Source organism: Thunnus maccoyii, chromosome 15, assembly GCF_910596095.1.
Source record: "Thunnus maccoyii chromosome 15, fThuMac1.1, whole genome shotgun sequence".
Classification (NCBI taxonomy): Eukaryota; Metazoa; Chordata; class Actinopteri; order Scombriformes; family Scombridae; genus Thunnus; species Thunnus maccoyii.
Window position 1 is genome coordinate 7,523,406 of NC_056547.1, and position 21,825 is coordinate 7,545,230.

Here is a 21,825-nt window from a genome sequence, read left to right on the forward strand (position 1 = left end):
CTCCTCCTCCTCTCCGCACCCTTCCTAGGTCGCCTGTGTGGCATTTTTCATGCAGCACCACGACTCATTGTTTATTAAAAAGGCAGTTTGTTAACGACCACGAATATCAATGCCAAACATTGCCAGTGTAAACTTTGATAACACCGTGGCACGCATCTAATGAGCTTTCAACACACACATACGAAGAGAGAGGAAGGGATTGCTATAATACACTTCCTTTTTGTGTGTGTGTGTGTGTGTGTGTGTGTGTGTGTGTGTGTGCATTTCCAGCTGTGAGGAAAGGCTGGTGTCATTCTCTGCCTCTCTCCCTCCATCTGTCTCTCTCTTGCCATCATTGTGTATTCCTCCTGTCTTCTCTCCACACCTCCTAACCTTCATCTCACCTCCTTCCCTCTCTCTTCCCCGCCTCATCCTTCTCTCCAACCTCTCTTCCCAACTCCATCCTTTGTGTTTTTTTTTCTTTTTCTTTCCCCTCTGTCTCTCCTTTGTTTTCACCCTTTCACTCTTCATTCTCTCCCACCCTCCTCGCCGCTGTGTGTGTTTGTGATCATGCATAATTGAGACTTGCTCCCTCTTCTGTCTGTGACCGTTGTGGCAGACATGGTAACTAAACTCTCTCTCTATCTCACACACACACACACACACACACACAGAGCAGCCAGTCCTTTACCAGTGGATTTACCCAGACATGAATATGCAAAGCTGACCTCTATCTATCTATCTATCTATCTATCTATCTATCTATCTATCTATCTATCTATCTATCTATCCCAAGTAAGCTTGGAACAGAATGCCACCTGCTGGCGAGCAGGAGTAACTGCATCTAGTCTTAATGTGATCTGACTCAACTTTACACTTATGGATATATCATAAGTTTCCTCCTTCTTGCTTATCGGGAGGTTTCTTTTTAAAGGGTCAGCTCACATAATCAAAATTGTTCTCACTTATCCCTAGTGGTATCATCCATGCACATAGTTTCATTTTTATTTGTCCAACTCTTGAGATATTGGCCTCTGGAACTTATGCTACCACCCCAATGCAATGGATGTTTGTTTGTTTAACAAAACTCATAACTCAAACAGTCCATTTTGCATATGTTTACATACTATTGTCATGTAACATAAAATTACTGTAAATTAGGCTGCAATTTGCAGCATCCTGCTACATCTACATCTAAAAATAAATAGAAATGCAATAAAGAAGTGTCATTCTTTTGTTGTTGGTGGTGTAATGGAATCCTTTTTTATGTCAAATAAATAAATAAGGTACTTCAAAGACAAGAGTGATACATATCATAATGTAGTTTGTGCTTTTCAGGTAATTCTGTGATGACTGACAAAGTTTTCTTGTTGGGAGTCAAACGTTGTCAGTGTTCTGGTACAAGAGATGATCCTGAAATATTGATGAAGTTTTTTGGTTGCAATAGTGTATTTTGGATGTAAGATTAACTGTTGTGCAGAGCTGCATTTTGGTAAAGAGAGCTGTGTGAACAGTTTTGAAAAAGTGAGGGCAAGGCAAGTTTATTTATATAGCGCACTTCAGCAACAAGGCAATTCAAAGTGCTTTACATGAAACATTAAAAGCATTGAGACGAAGTGCAAAAGAAACACACCACAAGCCCAAATACAACCAGAAACAGTCATTAAAGAGCCAAGAGAATAGAAAACAAACTAAAATAGAATAAGACAGGTATACAATACAAGAATAAGAGTTACAGTGCAGTGTAAGAAATAAATAATTATTTAATTTAATAAAAGGCAGCTGCAAACAGAAAAGTCTTCAGCCTTGATTTAAAAGAACTGAGAGTTGCATCAGACCTGCAGTTTTCTGGGAGTTTGTTCCAGATATGTGGAGCATAAAAACTGAACGCTGCTGCTCCATGTTTAGTTTTGACTCTGGGGACAGAAAGCAGATCTGCCCAGATGACCTGAGAGGTCTGGATGGCTCGTAGCGTAGCAGATCAGAAATGTATTTTGGCCTTAAACAATGTAGTGCTTTATAAGCCAATTCTTTGACAGACAGGAAGCCAGTGTAAAGATCTGCGAACTGGAGTGATATGATCCACTTTCTTGGTCTTAATGAGGACTCGAGCAGCAGTGTTCTGAATCAACTGTAGCTATCTGATAGATTTTTTTAGGGAGACCTATGAAGACACCATTACAGTAGTCGAGTCTGCTGAAGATAAATGCATGGAGAAGTTTTTCCAAATTCTACTGAGACATAAGTCCTTTAATCCTTGATATATTCTTAAGGTGATAGTAGGCTGACTTTGTAATTGTCTTAATGTGGCTGTTGAAATTCAGGTCTGAGTCCATGACTACACCAAGATTTCTGGCTGCAGAATTTGCATAAATATGGTAACATATTTTGTAGTTTTCCACAATCTGAGCCAATGGAAACATGTAGATGTTGAACAGAAGAGGCCCCAGAATGGAGCCTTGGGGAACTCCACAGGTCATTTTTTTCCGCTCAGATGTGTAATTACCTATAGACACAAAGTGGTCCCTGTCCTTTACGTAGGATTCAAACCAGTTCAGTACTGTGCCAGAAAGTCCCATCCAGTTTTCCGGTCTATGTAGTAATATGTAGTGGTCGACTGTGTCAAATCCAGCGCTGAGATCCAGTAATACTAAGACTGAAATTCTGCCACTGTCTGTGTTTAAGTGGATGTCATTGAAGACCTTGACAATAGCTGTGGTGTGGTCAAAATCCTGACTGGAAGACATCAGAACAGTTGTTTAGTGCCACAAAGTTGTTCAGCTGTTGAAAAACAGCTTTTTCAATGGTTTTACTTAGAAACGGGAGGTTTGATATGGGCCCATAACTGTCCATTAGTGATGTGTCTAGATTCTTATGCTCTAAGAGTGGCTTGATGACAGTGATGGCAGTTTTCAGGGCCTGTGGGAAGACACCTGAGAGAAGAGACATGTTTACAATTTGAAGAAGATCTGAGGCCATGCAATTTGAAACATTTTTGGAAAAGCCTGTTGGCAGAATATCAAGGCAGCAGGAGGACGATTTCAGATGTTGTATAATGTCCTCCAGGTTTTTGTGGTTGATCAGATAAAATTATGTCATGGTATTTGAATTGATTTTAAGTGGATACATGGGTAACATATACTGTTCCTAATATGGAAGCACTGACTGCTTGTCTAGTTTTCTTGAATTTTGTCTGTGAAGAAGGAGGCAAATGCATTGCAGGCCTTGGTGGATAGAGGTTCAGAGGCTACTGACACAGGAGGGTTAGTTAGCCTGTCAACAGTAGCAAACAAGGCACATGCATTATTATTGTTTTTGGCAATGATGTCAGAGAAGAAGGACTGCCTTGCATTTCTCAGTTCCAAATTATATATGCAAAGTCTCTCTTTATAGTTGTCATAGTGAATCTGGAGATTTATTTTTCACCACCTGCATTTGGCTTTTCAACACTGAGGTGTTTGCTCTTATTGCCATTAAAGGCTAATGGATCCTTGGCCTGAGAGCAGAGAGTAAAGAATGCAGACTTCTTTTAGAGAGTGAAGAAAAGAAAGTACATTTTTTATTGGCACAAATATGTCTTTAAACGAGTACAATAGCATTTCAACATGTCTCAAGGGCTGTAATTTAAGGTAGGATATAAACTACTGTAGAGCCATTGCAGTACAGTTTTTTTTCTTGCAGCAGCAGCAAAACTGGCTTCATTTTAAGGTAAATACTCATACAAACATCAGCTAAATGTATGTAGTGAGGCTAAATGAGTGGAAATCATAGGGGTAATTATCCTTTTATCATCTCTGTGTCAATGAAGTGGAGTGCTCTTACTTCAGTGGCACAGATTAAATATGAAAGGACAATACAACATGTGAAAACCATTCAACCCTCTCTTTGTTGTTTCTACCAAAGTCTCTGTTATTGTCAATGATGGTGCATCTACAGCGGTTGTTGTGTACAGTGTGAAGCTGCTGTCAGCCTTTTTTTTTTCTTTTAAATAAAAGCCCTACTGTAATGAGAGGCTTTTACTGTCAATTTAGATGCCTTGCCGGCCTCCGGAAATCATAAACAGGCTCTTAATTGAAGGGAGATGTCGAGGTCAGTGTAAGACTCAGCTGATGTGAAGCTGCATTGCAAAGATTTATGGCATCGATGAGTGTTAGCATATGACGTAAAAGCTCTGAGCTGCTTTCATTTTAAAAGAAATCATATTGAATTTCTTTGTATTTAGGTGGCTGCGACCTCAATGTTACACCACAATAATGTGTACAGTGTTGACAATGAATAGAAACTCGACTTGCCAACTCATGACATGTCCTCTTGTGATGGTTCATTTTACGTTAAAATCATTAAAATCAAACTGTTTTTCTCTCAGCTACAGTTAATAATGAAATACTGCTGACTCACACAACCACAGACTATTCTCTCACACAGACCTCAGCAGCAAAACACATAAAAAATACAAATACTGCAAATGAGCAACATTAAAGTGCCAGAGGCAGTCACATGTCATTTAAATTAATTGATAATAAACTTGTCTCTCTTTTCTCTCCCTTGCTCTCTCTTCTGCTTCTCTGTGTCTCCCACTAAAGAAGAGAGGCAACAGATCACCCCAGGCCCACCGACCGGTGCTGTTATCGGCGGTATTCTCGGTGCCCTCGCCTTTATCGGCATCATCATCGGCATCATCTTCTTCATCCGCAAACGCCAGGAGGACGGAGAGTAAGTCTTCATTAGCAATTCTGCATCTATCTCGTTGTGTGTTTAACCTCCTGAGCAAAATTAATCTCCCCCCTCTGGAACTAAGGCTCATTAAAACATATGACTTGTGATGAGGGGACCCACCAGAGATAGCTCGGAGACAAATCCTGACCTGAAGTTTATGGTGTGAGGCCGACTGGAGATCTTACTCCCAGTCCTCTGCTCCCCATTCACTGCATGCAATTCCTCCTCTGTGTTGTTTCTGTACATAGGAATTTATTAAAACCTTCCCTGCTTTTAATACCAGTTTTAAGAGGTGATTTTCCCCACTGAGGCTTCCTGTAGAACAACGGGGTATACAATTTAATAAATATACAGTACATTCATTGTTTCCTGCGGTGGGGAAGTTTAGCCAAGTCTTGCAACTACTTGCTGAGTCAGAGAGGTTAATTAGACCCGTTTATGTTGCTGACACTCTTTTATGCAGTCACTAAAGTAGGTTGATGTGGAATTTATGAAGATTGCCAAAATACAGTACAAGCAGCCAGAAATAAGGATTGCAAAGGTCAGGGTCATGAGATATATGAACTGTATCTGTTGCAATAGAACGATTAGTGAGCCAGTCTCATAAAATTTCATAAAAATAAGCATGACCGCAGAGCTCTGTTTTGAACTCAAATTACTGGAAAATTACATTCCTTAAAGCCTCAATCCATGATTTGTTTCCAGCACAACTGGTTCCAATTGAAGCCCACGTTGTAGGATTCACACCCAGGATACAGTACTTTATATTGTATGAGCTACAGTGAGAGAGATATTAGGGATCTTTCTAAGCACAAAACTGAGCAGTGAGGGGAAAAATCATCGGGCTGAAAGAGATTTTCAAGGCGATGAGATGCCGGCAAAGAGATGTGAGAAATACGTGCATAAACTTTATATGATTGAAAAAATAAATCGTAAATGTCTAAAATGGGCTTAAATAAATGAATTTACAGACTTGTCTTGAAACGATTGTAGTTTAAAGGTAAGCTGACAGATCTTAAACCAGCAGTAATCAATATTTTTGTTATTAACATTGAATCAGCTGACTCAGAGAACATCCAATTCAGCAGCTCTACTGAATTTTTTAACCCTTTTTGGGCTTGTTTTGGTATTAAAGCCTCATATTACTGTATGGTAAGCATTGCCTGAACTGCTCTCTTAACCCCATGTGGGCATCAACATTTCCAGCAAACAAGCTCGAATAAACCCACCGTAGCTGGTGGAGTCAAACACATAGCAGCTAAATAAGAGAGATTTTTCTTAAGAGTGGTGCAGACCAAACCAGAGCTGAAAGAAGACCTTACATTCATCAGGTGCATAATCAGAAACTTCAGATGAATGCTAATAATGCATCAAATCTGCTTGATGTGAGAGTTGTTCGCTAAGATGTTAATCATAAAAACTTCATGAGATGTCAAGTTTTATTGAGGCTTTCCTGCCCTGTAGAAGCCAGAAATTGTTTTTTTTTTAATGAAATTAAAGTCTAGTTCTCAAAAATCCAGCTGATCTGTGTTAGACATGCGAACACGTAGTCTTTCGAAAAAAAATTAAAAATGAAGAGAAACTCCTTTAGAAAGCAAATATCATCCTAATCTTTATATGAGCATAAGCAAAACTAAAAGGCTTCCACAGGGGTTCTCACCCTTTTCTCTGTTTATTGCTGCTGTTACTTAATTTAGAATAAATAGAACAAACAAAAAAACAACATCAACAAAAAGCAGAGAGAGGTTATTTTTCCATTTACCCAATGTGGACTAGGTTATCCCATTATTTCTTATAGCTGTATGCTGTTCATGTTTCAGCCCATTCGAAATAAATGTGTCGTTCACGTGTCTCTACATTCAGTCTTTTCTCGGTGTCACCTGGGCCTGCATGCACTCTGCTCCCCCTCCTCTGTCCATGTTGTATATTCCATCCATCCTCCTTTTGTGGACTTGTTTGATGACTCGCTCTGTCGCATGTGATATCCAGTTCTTTTAGAGCCTTAGATGCTGTCTCTGGGTTGTCATACGTTTTTGAAGATCTATCGCCATAAAAGATTTTCAGCTTTGCTGGGGTGATGACATATGATTTAATATTTTTTCTTCCTCAGCTGGTCTCTCATCGGTTTGTACATGACTCTCTGTTGTTTCACTTTTGTTGTAAAGTCATGATTGAACAAGATCCTCATTCCATTCAGAGTCACTTTCTTTGCCCATGCCGTCTGTGGTATTTTCTTTTCTTCTTATCATAGTTCAGTTCTGGTTTGTTCTGTATTTTCTCTGTAGGTACGGTGTGTCCGGAGAATATTAAAATCCCCCGTCAATTCTAGCTTGTCATGTAGTTACCCTCTTTTTTCTCCGGGGTGTTGCACATGTGGATATTATTTTGTCTGAACTTACTTTCAAGGTAGTCCATCTGTGTCTCCATGTCTTTTGTCCTGATCAACACAGACTACCCATGCAATGAGATATGCATGGATAAAAAAAAACAGCCACCCAGGTTCTAAGGTAGCATAGCAGGAAGCCAAATATACTGTTGACTTTATGCTTATGATTATATTGCACATCTTTGTCTATTGTTTTATTTCTGTTTGTCATAATATGTTTTGTTCTAACTCTTCGGGACAGATTAACTGCATGGAAAATTTGCAATCCTGTTTAAACTTTAGTAAAACTGAACAGTAAAATGAATAGTATAAGGTTTTTTGTAAAACTCAGTGGACAGTAAGTTCAAGTTCACAGGAGAGGAGTCTTGTGGCCATATATTTTCACAATAGTAAAAGCATTTGTTTTTCACCCTACATTTGTTTCATGGTTAAAATTAATGTGTAAAAAGCCAGTTGCTCAAGTCAATGGCACTCTATCAAGACAATTTGATATATATAAGGGGACCAGACAAGGGGACCTACTGTCTGCACTGATCTTCGCTCTGTGTATGCTGAAACGACAGCAAGATAAAATAAAAAGGCGAACTATAGGCCAGGAATGTAATAAATTAGCATTATATGCAGACGATGTCATTCTATATTTTACCTCTCCTGAACTCTCACTTCTAATGTTAATGACCGTAAATGTGAGTCTATGTGTAAGTAAACAACTGACAGATGACTCTAAAGAAAACCTCAGATTTAAGTGGAACCAAAGTACAAGGAATAATAATTTATGATGATTTAAGAAAAATCTATGAGGTTAATTATCAGAATCTAGAGAAAAAAATTAAACAAGATCTAACCAGGTGGAAAACAATACCTGATTTTATTTTTAGTAGAATGGATACAGTTCCTCTTCCTATTTCAATTAAAAAAATTCCTCCACAAAGTTTTAACAGATGGAATGAAATGATAATTAATTTTATCTGGAATGACAAAAGGAAAAACATCAATAAAATCTAAACAACATGGATTATCACTCCCAGACTTATTATTTTCAAATAAGTATCATAATGAAATGGACTACTGACAGTAAAAAGCTAAGTGGTTTATGATAGAAACAGATCTGGCTCCGCTTTCAATAAAGACATTACCCTTTATAGATAAGAAGGATTATTGCACAATTGAAAGGGTAAAACAAATGGACCAATAACACTATATATAATTGGAAACAAATTGTCAAAAACATAAAATAAACAACAAATCTCATTGTAAACCAAACAAAATGGATAATGTGTTAAAAGATTGGTCAACAAAAGAACTGCAAATATATTCCAAATACTAATCAAGAATGATTTTAATTCTTTCAAAGCTATATCAAATAGATTTGATTTGATTTAGCCCAGTCAATTTTTTATAAACATTTACAACTTAAAAACTATATCAACAATTTTCAAAAATGAGAAGGCAACCAAGAGCAGCACCCCTCAACAAGATTTATGATTTTTTTAAAAACTATAATATGGACACCAATAATACTCTTAATATATAGGATAATATTGAAACACAAGATACAATCGGGTCAAAGTGGAAGTAGCTGGACAGTTAAAAGAGGAAGACTGGGAAAACATGTATGAAGCAATACTTAAAACAACAAATTCTAGCTATTGGAGGGAGTAGAGTTGCCAAAAATACAATCAAAATTTACCAATATCCATTAAACCAGACTGTTGGAGAAGCTGTGGCGAAAAAAATGCAAATCACTTGCATGTGTTCTTTTTCTGCCCGTTACTAATAACGTTCTGGCAACTATTTATAACTTTTTTATAACCAAAGTGTATTATTGTAGGTACATCACCATCTGATCTCACATTAGAAATAAACAGACACCTATACATGAAACTTAGAATTGCAGCTATGAAACAGATAATGAGGAACTGGTGAAGACCTACTACTTCATTTGACAACTGGAAGTCAAATGTAAACAGCATTTCAGAAATCTCCCTTATTGCTGTATGCTTGTATGTGTAGAATATAATCTGGATTGAATTACAACACAATAGAACATCTCGAGAGCCCAATATTTCAAGACTTTATTTTTAATTCTGTGCACTCTCAGTTGCCTGACTTGTTTTTCTATTTAATACAAAGAAATCTGACGTCCTAACATAGCAGCGATCAATACCGCATTATCTCTTGTCTTTCGTCCAATCAGGGGCCCACCCAAGCACAAGCCCCCTCCCCCTGTGAAGGCAGGCAGCTCGACAGAGATGGTGAGTGGTCGACATGGCTTCAAATCAATCTTTATTGTCACTGCAATTATATTCCACACGCACACGCAAAATACACACACTCAGTCCATTTGGGCAGTCATAATGGAGCTAATGGCTATTGATTGGAGATCTGAGTTGGCTTATGTGTGTCGAAATAATTAGCTTGGTTTGTAAAGAGCTCCATTAGAGTGCTCCTCTCGTCGTCCTCCTCTTCCTCCTCCTCCTCTCTTCACTTATTTTATTCCATCATTCTATAACATTTTGTTGTGCTTGTACCATATTAGGTAATGAGACTAAAACTCTGCAATTTTATGTTGATTAGATGTATAAAAGATGTCTAAATGGCTATAAATGCCAGGGCTGAAATGGAAGTTCACAGGGTTCAACAGTGAAAGTTTATTAGACAGTGTGTCTTTGAAAACCCTGTCAGAGCGATGTGACAGAAATAAAGAATTATCTCTGTAGTGTTATTTTTAAATCCAAACCAAGCCTCAAGTCTGTGAGGGCAAGTCCAGGCCGAGTCACAAGGCTTTGAACAAGCATTTGAACATTTTTCTTTTAAAGTCCTTTCAATGCCTGGACTTCATAATCGAATATACTAAAGCAGTATGGAAAACAAATCTTATTTGTTTGTTGTTTTACCAGATCAAAACAATGTTTTTGCTGTCATTTTCTCACAGCAGTCAAGTTCAAGTTTGTTGTTGTTGTTTTTAAATAAGCTGACAATTTAGTCAGATTAGCTACCACTTTATTTGGAGGAAAAACTTGAATGTGAATATGTAAAAAAAACAAAAAACCTATGAACTGAGGATGTTAAGGGCATTCATTTCACCGTTTGTCTTTGTTTTCTCTTTGAAATAAATTTGTCTAACTAAGCAGTTTGTTTACATCATGTTTAATTGTCTGACCGCTCACACCAACCTCTCTCTCAGCCCATCTGATCTATTTTTAGAGGTGTGATTAAATTCTCACATGTCAGCAATTACTTTGATGAGTACAGTGTAATCATGTCTGATAGAGTCAATGACCTGAGCTGTGAAAATAAGTAGTACTAAACCCTAGGTCTCGTTCAAAGCGAGACTGTGTCACTTTCTCACTTGTGGCAACCGAGGCCACAAGTGGTATCGCACGTTGAATTCGTCTTCGTTTGTCAAGATTCTGATTGGTCAGCTGCTTTTCTGACGTGTTAAAATGAAATGTAACAGAGGCGTAAATAGAGAAGAGCTGTTCATTATTGTCAGTTACACAATTAGCTTAAGTTTGCTAGTATTTACTTACATTAGTCACCACTATAGCAACTTGTCTTACCAGACAAAGTAAGGCTGTAGTGTTAAAAGTGTATTGAAATGTGTGTTTTATTGCTTATAAATTGAAGAGTGTGTTATTTCAGGTTACACAGATTCGCTTTTAGTCTGTCTCAACTCTGTAGCTCTATTATCTTGTTAATATTAACTTCCTTTTATACATTATTCCAAGGTCTTCACTTCTCTCCTCCACTTGACTGTGCTCTTATTGTATTGTTTCCTGTTTTATATTCTTTTCTCTATGCTCATGTGGTTTCTGTGCATGTAGCTGAACAAGCCATCAGAGCCTCCCACAGCCACAGAGACAGCACCTCTCAGTCCAGGAGAGGTTTACTACGAGCCCACCGGGAGAGAGCCTGTCACGGTAACTATCACACACCCACACACACACACACACACACACACACATACATACATAAGCATGTTTTGCTCACTGACACATGAGCCACATTCAGTCACAGCTGGTTCCATATCTGTTTGGACAGCCACACACTGTGTTGCAGAGACGTCATGGTGTTTTTACTGTGTACCAATCAATCAAATGTTATTAATATTAAGCTGTATTTAATTATAAAAATGTGTCAAACTGTCTTATTGTTAAAAAAATGTAATATCTTATAATCCCTTGGGTATGTACAGCAGATTTGATGATGGCATGTGAGGGGAGAGAACCTCAGCAGTCTTCATCTGATCTGATTTGTCTAATTAGATGTATTGCAATATGTGTATTCGCCATGACACGCTATATTAAACACACCTCTTCGTCCTCGCAGAACCTGGATGACGAGACCACTGGAGCCCTGAATGGCGGCGCCCAGCCAGTCCTGGATGACTCGGCCAAATACGGCAACATCAATGAGCTCAAAGAACATGCCACTGATGGTCACCACGGCAACGACATGGAATCATCCAGTCACGAGCCACCGGCTGCCAACATCTCTCGCGGCGAGAGCTTTGTATCTCCCGCCATGTATGTGTAGCCACAGCAACCGCAGATCATCGCAGGCATATGGGCAAGTTCCAGGTCACCTAAATTTGCATGAAAAGCAAAGGCGAGCACACTTGTTGCCACATTAGAGAAAAACATTGTATTGTACATTCATCTTTTTGAAAAATTTAAACAGTTTTAAGCTGCGCACCATGATGTTTTGCATTTGATTTTATTTTTCTTTACCGGGCACATTTAGGAGTTTTAGGTTTCCACATATCCCAATGAAAACTGTTTTAGCGGTGTTTTAATTTTCAAGTGGAACTATTGAGGAGCAGGCATGTTAATAAGGGTGACAAGCTTTTGTTTATCATCAGCATTACATTCCAAATATCTGGTGAAGAAAAACAAAAATAAAATACAAAATATCAAAGTTTTAAGAGCAAAGTTTGAGATGCACACACCTATGATATCTGCAAAGCCTGATAGCCAGTGAAGTCATATGTGCATTGCGTATGATGAGGTGGGCTTTTACAATGTGTTAATTACATGGTTGAGAGGTGTTGCAATGTAGGTGAACTGGAACAATTAACACTAAATAACTTTAAATAACACACAGCACACTGCGTGTGTGATGCTTGTAAATCTAAATATCCACCAAAAAAAACAGCAAGACAACAAACAGCTTCTTCAATGGATTCAGTAAGAAATCTTATATGCAACATTTTGTGCCATGAACATACAGTACAACATCCCCATCACAAAGTTATTGTTACATGTGAGTCTGCCAGTCCTGGGGTCTTCTGTTTACAGCCGTGGAAAGTGATTGAAACATCTTTTTCCTCTCTCTGAGCACAGATAAAACATCAGGCTCCTCTAGCAGCCTCGTACCACAGAAAAAGTAAAAATACTATCCTTGAAGTCCTTTCAAAGTATTCTTCTTCCACGGTTGGTTTGGTTTGAATGACATACAGCTGAATTTGGTCCCAGGAAGTCCAAAGCCTGATCATTTGGCTCTGCAGGCAGCTTCAATTAATCACAACAGATGTTGGAAAGTATTTCAGTTATTTATCAACTCCTACAATAACTCTGAGACCAGCCTTTCCCACTTTTGCGAAGCCGAGGCTACGGTCCAAAAAAGAAACATTCCACTTATGTCAAAGGACCTTATCTGTCCCTGGGCCGCAGCATCTGTTAGAGTTCTTGGCTGCTCGTTAGCACTAACGAAGTGGAAATGACATCATTTTGAAGCTCTGTAACCTGGCAACATTACATGATTAAGATTCCATGATTCATATTTGCTGTTGTTAATTGCAAGAGTTGGTAAGGCTGCATAGTGGCGGAGGTGAAATTCGGTTTACAGCAAAGCACACACACCGCAGGGTTCTTACATCTGCACACACACACACACACACACACATACCAATGCTTGTATTCAGGCCTCTAATAAATAACACTATCAAGAAAACATTACAAGTATGTATTGAGTATGAACATGTTCCGCATATATTGGAAAAATACTGCCATTACAGCCATTTTAACAGATTAAAATGGTCATATACTAATATATGCAGAACATTTCACATATGGAGAAAATATGCATTTAGCTTTTTAACCGGTTGTCCGCAAGCAAACCATGCAAACAAAAAAACAAAAAAAAGACAGAAAAACAGGTGAACAACAACTATGCCTGGCTGAATCAAAAATTGGTTTTCATAGATGTCAGATGGTACCAAATGATGAACAAACTGTAAATAGTATTGATAATATTGATGAATAATATATTGTTGGTGAATTGTGTACACATAAAAAATAAACAAGTGTAGGTGTTATCAGTGCCTCTGTACAGGGGATGGAAGTTTGTTAAGTGTCAAATTGAATGATCAAAAAAAAAAAAAAACAAAGTGTATATTACTATTTTACTTTTCACGGGTACATCGAGGTTGTCACTTAATACTAAAATGTTTTGAGTATATAAAAAATGAAATGGTGTGGATTTTACTCCTTGTTCATATTACTCTGCATGGCATGATCGGTGGCTTGTTGAAACACTTTCCCAAGGCTGTTTGCGGAATAATCTTTTTCATTTGTAAAAGCATTTTGAATGTCAAAAAAGAGAGCTGTTTTTTATCTCAGTCTCAAAGCATCTGTCACATTTATGCACACCACAAGTACAAGTCCAATTTTAAGTTGAGAGAGCAGGATTTTTTTTCTTTTCAGCTCAGTGGGCTGCCTGTTTTTGTCTTTGGCGCTGATCAGAAAATGCAGTCAGCATGGAATAGTCATCACTCGCAGCCACAGAGTGCAATACACATAGATGCAATCTTTCCTCTCATCACGCTTAATCTTGAGTTCTTGCTTGAGACCTTAAGTCACATAAATCTTCCCCAGTTACCTACACAAAGCACATAGCACCCACAAAAGCACATATGCAGGTGGTAGATATACTTTAGATTCAGTTTAACAGGTAAAAAGATGATTAACTGGCAGATAGAGATTGAAACAGGAGGAGAAAAACGGAAAAACAAAACCAGAATGATGTAATAACAACATAATAATATCCAAGAGCTAAAAGAATAGACACAGTAAGAATACAAATAAATCTATAATCACAGCTTTGCTTTCTGCAAGGTCAGCACCAAATGCAATATTTTAGTTTTTTCTGATGTATGACAATCATATATTAATATTTAACCATCACTGGCTTTGGTGGAGAGGTTTTTTTTTTCATTGTTGTTCATATAGTTGTAGTTATGATAGAAGTCCCACTTTTTGCTGCATGCTTACTGAAATACTGCTACAACTTTGTTCCATCTCTAAAAGGGGATTTTTAAAATCACAGTTATGTTTTAACTCTTTATTAGAATTGAAATAAGATAACCAAGTTATTATTAATGGTTGTAATATTTGGTTCTCATCCAAAGTTCACAGAAGAATTAATCTGCACTATAAAATCAGGACAGATGCAGGATTAAAAGGGATTTCTATAGTAGCTACCAGTGTAAAAGTTTCTTATGTATGTCTGCTTTTTGTCTCTGAGATGTTTTTTTTTTTTTATTAAAGGGAATGTCTGCATGATGCATGGACCTATGGGGGAAAAAGCTATTTCCTTGTTTTGCAAGAAGAGTTGCACCACTATGACAAGTATTTGGCTTTTTGGACTCACTTACATGGTGCAGTGTCAGACAATCAGGTACAATGTATTTTATAGCCCTGCCACAGAACATAAAGGGGAATTAAATGTGATGGTTTTGCTCTTTTGTCTGTAAATTAATTTCCCACAATGGATGAATATTTAGTTTCCTGTGGAGTAATGTGTTTTATGTCTTTGCCAGCAGCCGCTGTTGATAGCTTGAGCAAAAGGAAAAAGACAATCATTGGGACCCATTATACAATATCAGAGACCAATGACTCAGCAAGCATTCGGTATTGAGTTTCAGCTCTGCCGTCTCATTTAAGGGATCATTCAGTTTTACCCAGAGCCTTGTGTTTAATAGAGCTGCTTCTGTGGTATCTTGAATTAAAATCTTGACATTGTCAGGAATATAGTCATGAAGCTGCCTCCTAAATTTGAAATATAAGCCCAGTTTACAGGCTGTAAGATGATGGAGGAACTACAGTGATTTCAGATGGACTGGCTGTTAGATCAAGGCTCTGAGTCCATCCCTTCTGTGAGAGATGCAGCGTTGCATTTCGGCCAAGGTGCTTTCCTCCGTCTCCTCGTATCCCCTGTTACAGGTTTGATGCCAGAAACACAAGCTGTGAATGTCAGCGATAAAGCTGTTCGGGCTGAATCTGGTCCTCTCCTTCATTTGCCACCCTTCTTTTTTTCCCTCCCCTTCTCCCTTCTCTCTCTCATTCAACCATTGTCATCACCGCTTTTCATCACAGAGCCAGACGTGCCTTCTTTATGTTATTTTTAGCTTTTCAATTCTCACATTTCTTGTCTGACAGTAGAACAGATGATGAAAGGGGGAAACACACAAATACAGGATAGGTTTGACACTGATGATGGCAATGCTAAAAAACAAAACACACTGGAGATGTAATCATATTTTTGTGAGTTTTTATCAATTTTCTTTCATTTTGTTTTTTGTTGTTTTTTTTTTTAATCACAGATCGATTATCATTTTGTATGCTTTTTGGGAAACCTATTGTACACGTTTTACAGATCATTGTCTTGTCAAATAAAATGTCAACCAAATCACAGGATGTCTTGGTTGATCATTACTTTACCTCTGCCAACACAAAAGTTCTACATTTATTAGAAGTACAGGTATAAACCCCTTGAGGTGAACCACCTCGTTTCCAAGGGGGTCCTTAACACAAAAAATACAGAAAATACAGTATATAAAGCAAAACAACACAAATACAATCACACATACACAGACAAAATCTCTCCCAGGTCTAGCCACACACAAACACCCACTGATTCCCCCAAAAATGCCGAAATACATACTATAAATGTACATATACCCATACAAAGCTATACAGGCTACATGCACCTACATGTTAGAGATAGAAATGTTTTCCATATCTCAAATTTAATTAGAAGCAAGAGTAGGTTGTTAGAAGATAAGTAGACTATAGTAGACTATACAATGACCTGTATGGAATTAAGAATTGTTTTACGTAAGAAGGATAGTTAAAGAAACTGCATTTGAAAATAAATTGCAACCAAGTGAAATGTCTTCTAGATTTAGGTGTTAACCAATTTAACGACTCATACATAAAACACTGATGGGTTCTACAAGGACACCTCAAAACAAATCTACAGAGTAGATAGACAGAGAGTATTATAAACTACATTTAGGGGACAAAGATTTGTTTCTGAGGTATTCCAATAGACAATATCTACATAATCTAGTATTGGTAATAACAACTCTGAAATAATCCTTTTCTGACCTGAGGGGTGAAACAGTTGATAGAACAATATAAAGTTCTCAGGCTGCAATTTATTTTCTTTATCACTGAGTTAATCTGGGGCTTAAATGAAAGTTGAGAATCAAGCCAGAGACCCAAATATTTAAATTCCTCCACTTTCTCAAGCGGTGTGCCATCTAAGAAATGAATCAACCAATTATTGGTTAAATGCAGAGAATTAGGCCTCGTGCCAAACAACATACGATAAGACTTCTTCTTATTCAGTAGAAAAGTGTTAAAAGAAAACCATTTTTGAGCAGCATCAGAATCAGACTGTAATGTACATTGAATTTGTGTGTCATGTTTGGAAGAGTAAACCACAGAATCATCTGCATATAATTGAATATGACAATAGGAACAGATTTGTGGGAGATCATTCAGCAATAGCCCTAGAGATGAACCTTGAGGTATACCTTTGTCCATAATCATAAAATCTGACAGACTGCCCTGATGTCTGTGGTGAAGATATGAATTGAACCAGAGTAAAGAATGTTTTGAAAGACCAATAGCACAAAGTTTGTCAAGGAGGGGGTAATGATCAACCACGTCAAAAGCATTAGTAAGATCTATAAATACTGCGCCTGTAAGCATGTTATTGTCTGATGAGGAGGATACAATATTAAATATTAACTTTTCCATTACCTTTGCTATACTATCAATAATAGAAATAAGTCTATGGTTATTGAGATCAAGAGGACCACCACCTTTATGCAATGGAGTAGTTCTGGCACATTTCCAAATTAATGGAATTTCACATATAATTAAGATCAATTGAATAAATCACACAGAGGATATGCCAGAACATGAGAGGAAAGTTTGATGAACTTAATCTTTAAACCATCTGAACCAGCACCACTAACTGAGCTTGGATCACTGCTGAATATCAGTTGGACCAATTCTTCTAAAGGAGAAGGAGCTACCATAAATAGAGTTATTCAATGAAATGTCAGAGCAGGGAAAATCAGAAAATTGTGATCTGTAGACAGAGGGAAAATGCTAGCTTAAGGCATTAGCAATTATAGAGAGATCATTAACAACTTCATTATTAACTCTAATAAGAGTAGTATAGCTTTTGGTGGATTTATTGATTGTACTGTTGATTCTGTTCCAAAACTGTCGAGGGTTATTAAACTCATTAGCCAAACAGTCTTTACAATAATTAGATTTAGCATTTCTTGTTTTTGGGTGTACAAATATTCTTTAAACTTTATATGCATTCCAGTCAGCAGAATCCTTTGTCAAGTGATATTTTTCTCAGGCCGTATCCCTCTGTTTAAAGAGACTTATAGGATCACCATTAATCCAAGGTAAATGTCCACATTTAACCTTCATTGTTATCCAGGGCGCATGTTTGTATAATAATAAACTCAGTGTAAAAGAAGTCTTCAACAAAATGTATTAACTGAAACCTGTCCCAGTTTTTGGCAGTTAAGTCTTGAATAAAAAAGCTCAGTATTAATATTTTTACACTGTCTGACCTTGATGCATCTTGGTGGAAGATGAGTTACTTTGATCTTCCAAACACAAAAAATAATGGAATGGTTATGGTCAGATAATACCCCAGATTTGATAATTCTATCAGGATAGTTGACAAGAATCCAATCTAACAAGGATTTAGACCTGTAATGAACTCTGGTAGTCTCACTTATGAGTTGAATTAGGTTTATACTGTCAAATAGGTTTCGATTATTGATAGATGAACAATCTAGCCAATCTAGCCAATAGCTCTGTACAAAATATAGTTGTCAAGTTTAATTTCATTAACAGAGATATTACTATTCAACCATGTCTCAGAAAGTGTAATTACACTAGATTTATTATAAACAAGCAAGGCTCTTAAGAGATCAATTTTAGAAGGTAAGCTCCTAATATTCAGATGAATAATGTGTAGACCTTTAGCAGTATTAATTATGCAGAGATAGCAATAAAGAAACAAAATATTCTCATACAAACACACATACACACACAAAGATTATTACAAACTGGCTAAACAAAAACATAAAGACAAAGTGGAGCCCAGTCTGCAAGTTTAACAGGGGATAGTGTGATTACATTGTTAAATTTTAATTACCCTGAATAATTGGGAATTATATGTTATGTTGCAACTAATATTCAACATTCAAAGATCATGATCAATCATAGGTCTATGGTGTGGAAAACCACAATGAAAATAGAAATAATATTTTAGTACATGGTTATGGTTTATGGCAAAAAAAGGTATTGATTGGTTTAACAATGCAGTAGCAACAAAGTTTCTTGTCAAAAGTCAGTTATCAGTCCCAGCAACTCAAAGGCATGCTGTACCATCAGAACAAATTAATGATAGACACAAGTACTTAGACGGAGAGAAAGAGAGAGGATTCATCATCTGTGGAGTTATAGAGATTTCATGGGGATATCACGAAGGAATGCTTCAGCATCATCAGGGCAGCAGTGAGAGTTTACCCTCAATAATAACTCTCAGCATGACAGGATAGAATACAGAGTATGTTATGTCCAGGTCGCAGAGGTTTTTTTTTTTTTTATGGGATCCAACTGTCAATGTTTCTGAAGAAACCCAGCACTGAAATCCAGATAAATGTGGACTCACACACCTTTGAACATGAGTTCCTTTTACTCCTGGGCAAGTCAAAGGATCCTCAATTTATCCTTGAAATTAAGGAATTTTATCAGGATTGACCTTGGACCAGCTTTATAATCCTGTTGGCGTACAGTAGCCCGCTAAATGACTAGCGGAAAGTTCTCTTTACTGAGGAGAAGAGGGATCAACTGTTTCATGAAGTCCAGAATCTCCCGGCCCTCAGCTTGTTCAGGGACATGTAAGAAGCGAAGATTAGAGGACTGCCTTCGTTTCTCTGTGTCTTCAACCTTTTACTTCAGGTAGGAGTTTTCTTACTCCAGTGTTTTGACAAGATTTTCCAAATCTGATATGTTGTCCTCATTAGAGCTGACTCTCTGTTCAAGCTCCAAAACTTGCTCTCCAAGTGTAGACAGCAATCTGTGTATGGTATTTAACCTCACTTGAATATAATCCATTTTTGAGTCAAATTGGGAAAGCATATCAGACTTTAATTGCTGTATGGCGTCCCAGATGGTTTGGTTGGAAACCGATGCTTGGTCCATGGCAAAGGACAAGAGGATTTCAAGTCAGATCAATAATGAACACACAAAGCTACCTTTTGCTGTAGAGATTAGGTCTGTAAACACTGATTTAACAGTATAACAATCAGAGATAACCAAATCAAAAGTTATAGTCTTAAAGGCCAAGCAAAACTAATTTATAATGCAGACTGAGACTTCAGCAGACGCTCACACCAATGCCATTGTGGCCATCGAGTTCCTCTTTTGAAACATCAGAGCATGTAAATATTATGCTTCACATAATGACAGGATTTGGGTAAATATGCGGATTCTCTTTCTTTCAGAGAGTTAGAGGAGAAGATTGATACTAGTCTTGTGTGTGCATTAAGTATTGAGCTAGATCCAGGAGGTGATTATCCTAGCTTAGCATAAAGACTGGAAGCAGGGGGACACAGCTTGTCTGGCTCTTGTATCCTGTATCATTGTATCCTGTTTGTTCAATCTGTACACAATCAAACAAATTTTGTGGATTTTGAAGGAGTTAAGGTGCTTTCAGACAGCAACAGTTGCCTCCGTCTGTGTTTTGCATTGGCAGTAGCAGGGCACAATGCCGCCGCAGCTCCCGGCTACCTCCGTTCCCACCAGCCTTTACACTACACCACAGGCTGCTGCTACCCACCGAGCCAACTATAATCTCATCACGCAGCTAAATAAAGCGGGCTGTAAATAGATAAAATGGTTAGCAGTATAATATCAGCTTCAGACTTTGAAACTGATGTTGCTCCAATACTGTTTCTCTTTATTGATTGCTCTGTTTTCTGCTGGTGAAAAGCTGTACAAATCAAGATACTCAGATACCAGTAAAGTCAGCTCCTGTATCGTTTCCCTGGTTTCTGTGGTTGCCAATGTCAAATCACACGGCAAGATTCAGCGGCAAATGGAAAAAAATTGAACCATCATAAAATCTGACAGCAGCGGCAGCGAGCCTCTCCAAGATGCTGCTGCTCTGACCAAGGTACATTTACATTGTTATACATTTATATAGACAGCAGCAAATTCTCACTGTCTGAAAGCACTTCACCTTTTGAAACTGTTTCAAGTTTCCAGGCAGCCATCGCTGTAGCTGGATACGCTGCACAGAAATGTTGGTCAAATGTATAAACTGTCATAATTAATGCCAAAATACAATATCTTCCATCTAAAAAGGTAATATTTTAATTCTGGTGGTAAGCTAGCTAAAGACTATAACTAGCAAATTTTTTGAGCTATTCAGCAGGAACCAGTACAAGTCAGTTTTTCAACATGTCAAAGTAACATTCACACTGAGGCACCTTTGATTTGTTATACTGGTATACTGTATGTATGATTGAAGGAATGTTTTTTACCATACGGCTGCCCATTTTCTATCAGTCTGTTTAATCTATTTCTGCTTACAATATGAGCTACATCCCCAATACCTTACGGGAACATCCACGTCCAATTCATTTGCCCATAATCAGTCTGGCATTGACCAAGGTCAAGGTCTGCTGCACTTTCTGCAAAAGTGAGACAGAATAAAAAGCTGTTGAAAAGTATCTTATGCTTACCATATAATGTATAAACTTAGGCTTTGTACATACAATGGTGTCATCTTTCACAGTCCAAAACACCTCACAGGGCCTAAAAAACCCAAGATGACTAGGTGATGCATAGCTTTTTAAAACCTCAATTAATGTGCGTCTACATGAATATAGCTATATTTGAATTCAGACAACAGTCCCCCAGAATCATCCAATGTCATGTGGTTCAAACTGTCTGGTACAGAGGTTCAGCCGTTATTGGTGAGTTCAGTTTCATCTGGACAGAGTGCTCATCCACTTTTATATTTTCATCATTGTGTGGAGGAGATTTTTGGGCCATTGAGTGCACTGTGTCAGCCCCAAAATAATGATTATTTTGAGCATGATTCTGTGGTTTCTGTCAGATCACTGTTCTCTGTTCCAACTTTAGTTTATTATTTAGACTCAAAAGTGTCCTCTACAATAAAAAGTCTTAAGATACTAAGATTTTAGCTTTTTAGTTGTCTGGTTCTCTGTGGTACCAGGTGTGCTCTTTATTTTAAGCCTTACTGTAGCTTCTGCTCTTTAGCTGAGTCCTGTCAGATCAGATGACAAGAGACACGCTCATTGTCAGCGAGCATTTGTTCACTTTTGTGGCTAATTAACCGTATCGTTAAGTTCATCCTGGTCCCTGCTGGGTTTTGCTTTTGACAAA

At 37.7% G+C, this 21,825-nt stretch overlaps 1 protein-coding gene across 2 annotated transcripts in view; it reads left to right on the plus strand.

Annotated features, from left to right (window-relative positions):
- Window positions 1-15,766, plus strand: part of pvrl2l (PVR cell adhesion molecule related 2 like) — a 300,657-nt gene extending 284,891 nt beyond the window's left edge. The window contains exons 7-10 of one of the 2 annotated variants that reach the window (XM_042434648.1): window positions 4,563-4,692; window positions 9,279-9,336; window positions 10,909-11,004; window positions 11,414-15,766. In XM_042434648.1, the coding sequence (XP_042290582.1) occupies window positions 4,563-4,692; window positions 9,279-9,336; window positions 10,909-11,004; window positions 11,414-11,620 (491 nt within the window). In that variant the 3' untranslated portion in view covers window positions 11,621-15,766. The remainder of the gene's footprint in view (window positions 1-4,562; window positions 4,693-9,278; window positions 9,337-10,908; window positions 11,005-11,413) is intronic. The other variant, XM_042434649.1, reaches the window with a different exon arrangement.
- Window positions 15,767-21,825: the final 6,059 nt, after the last annotated feature.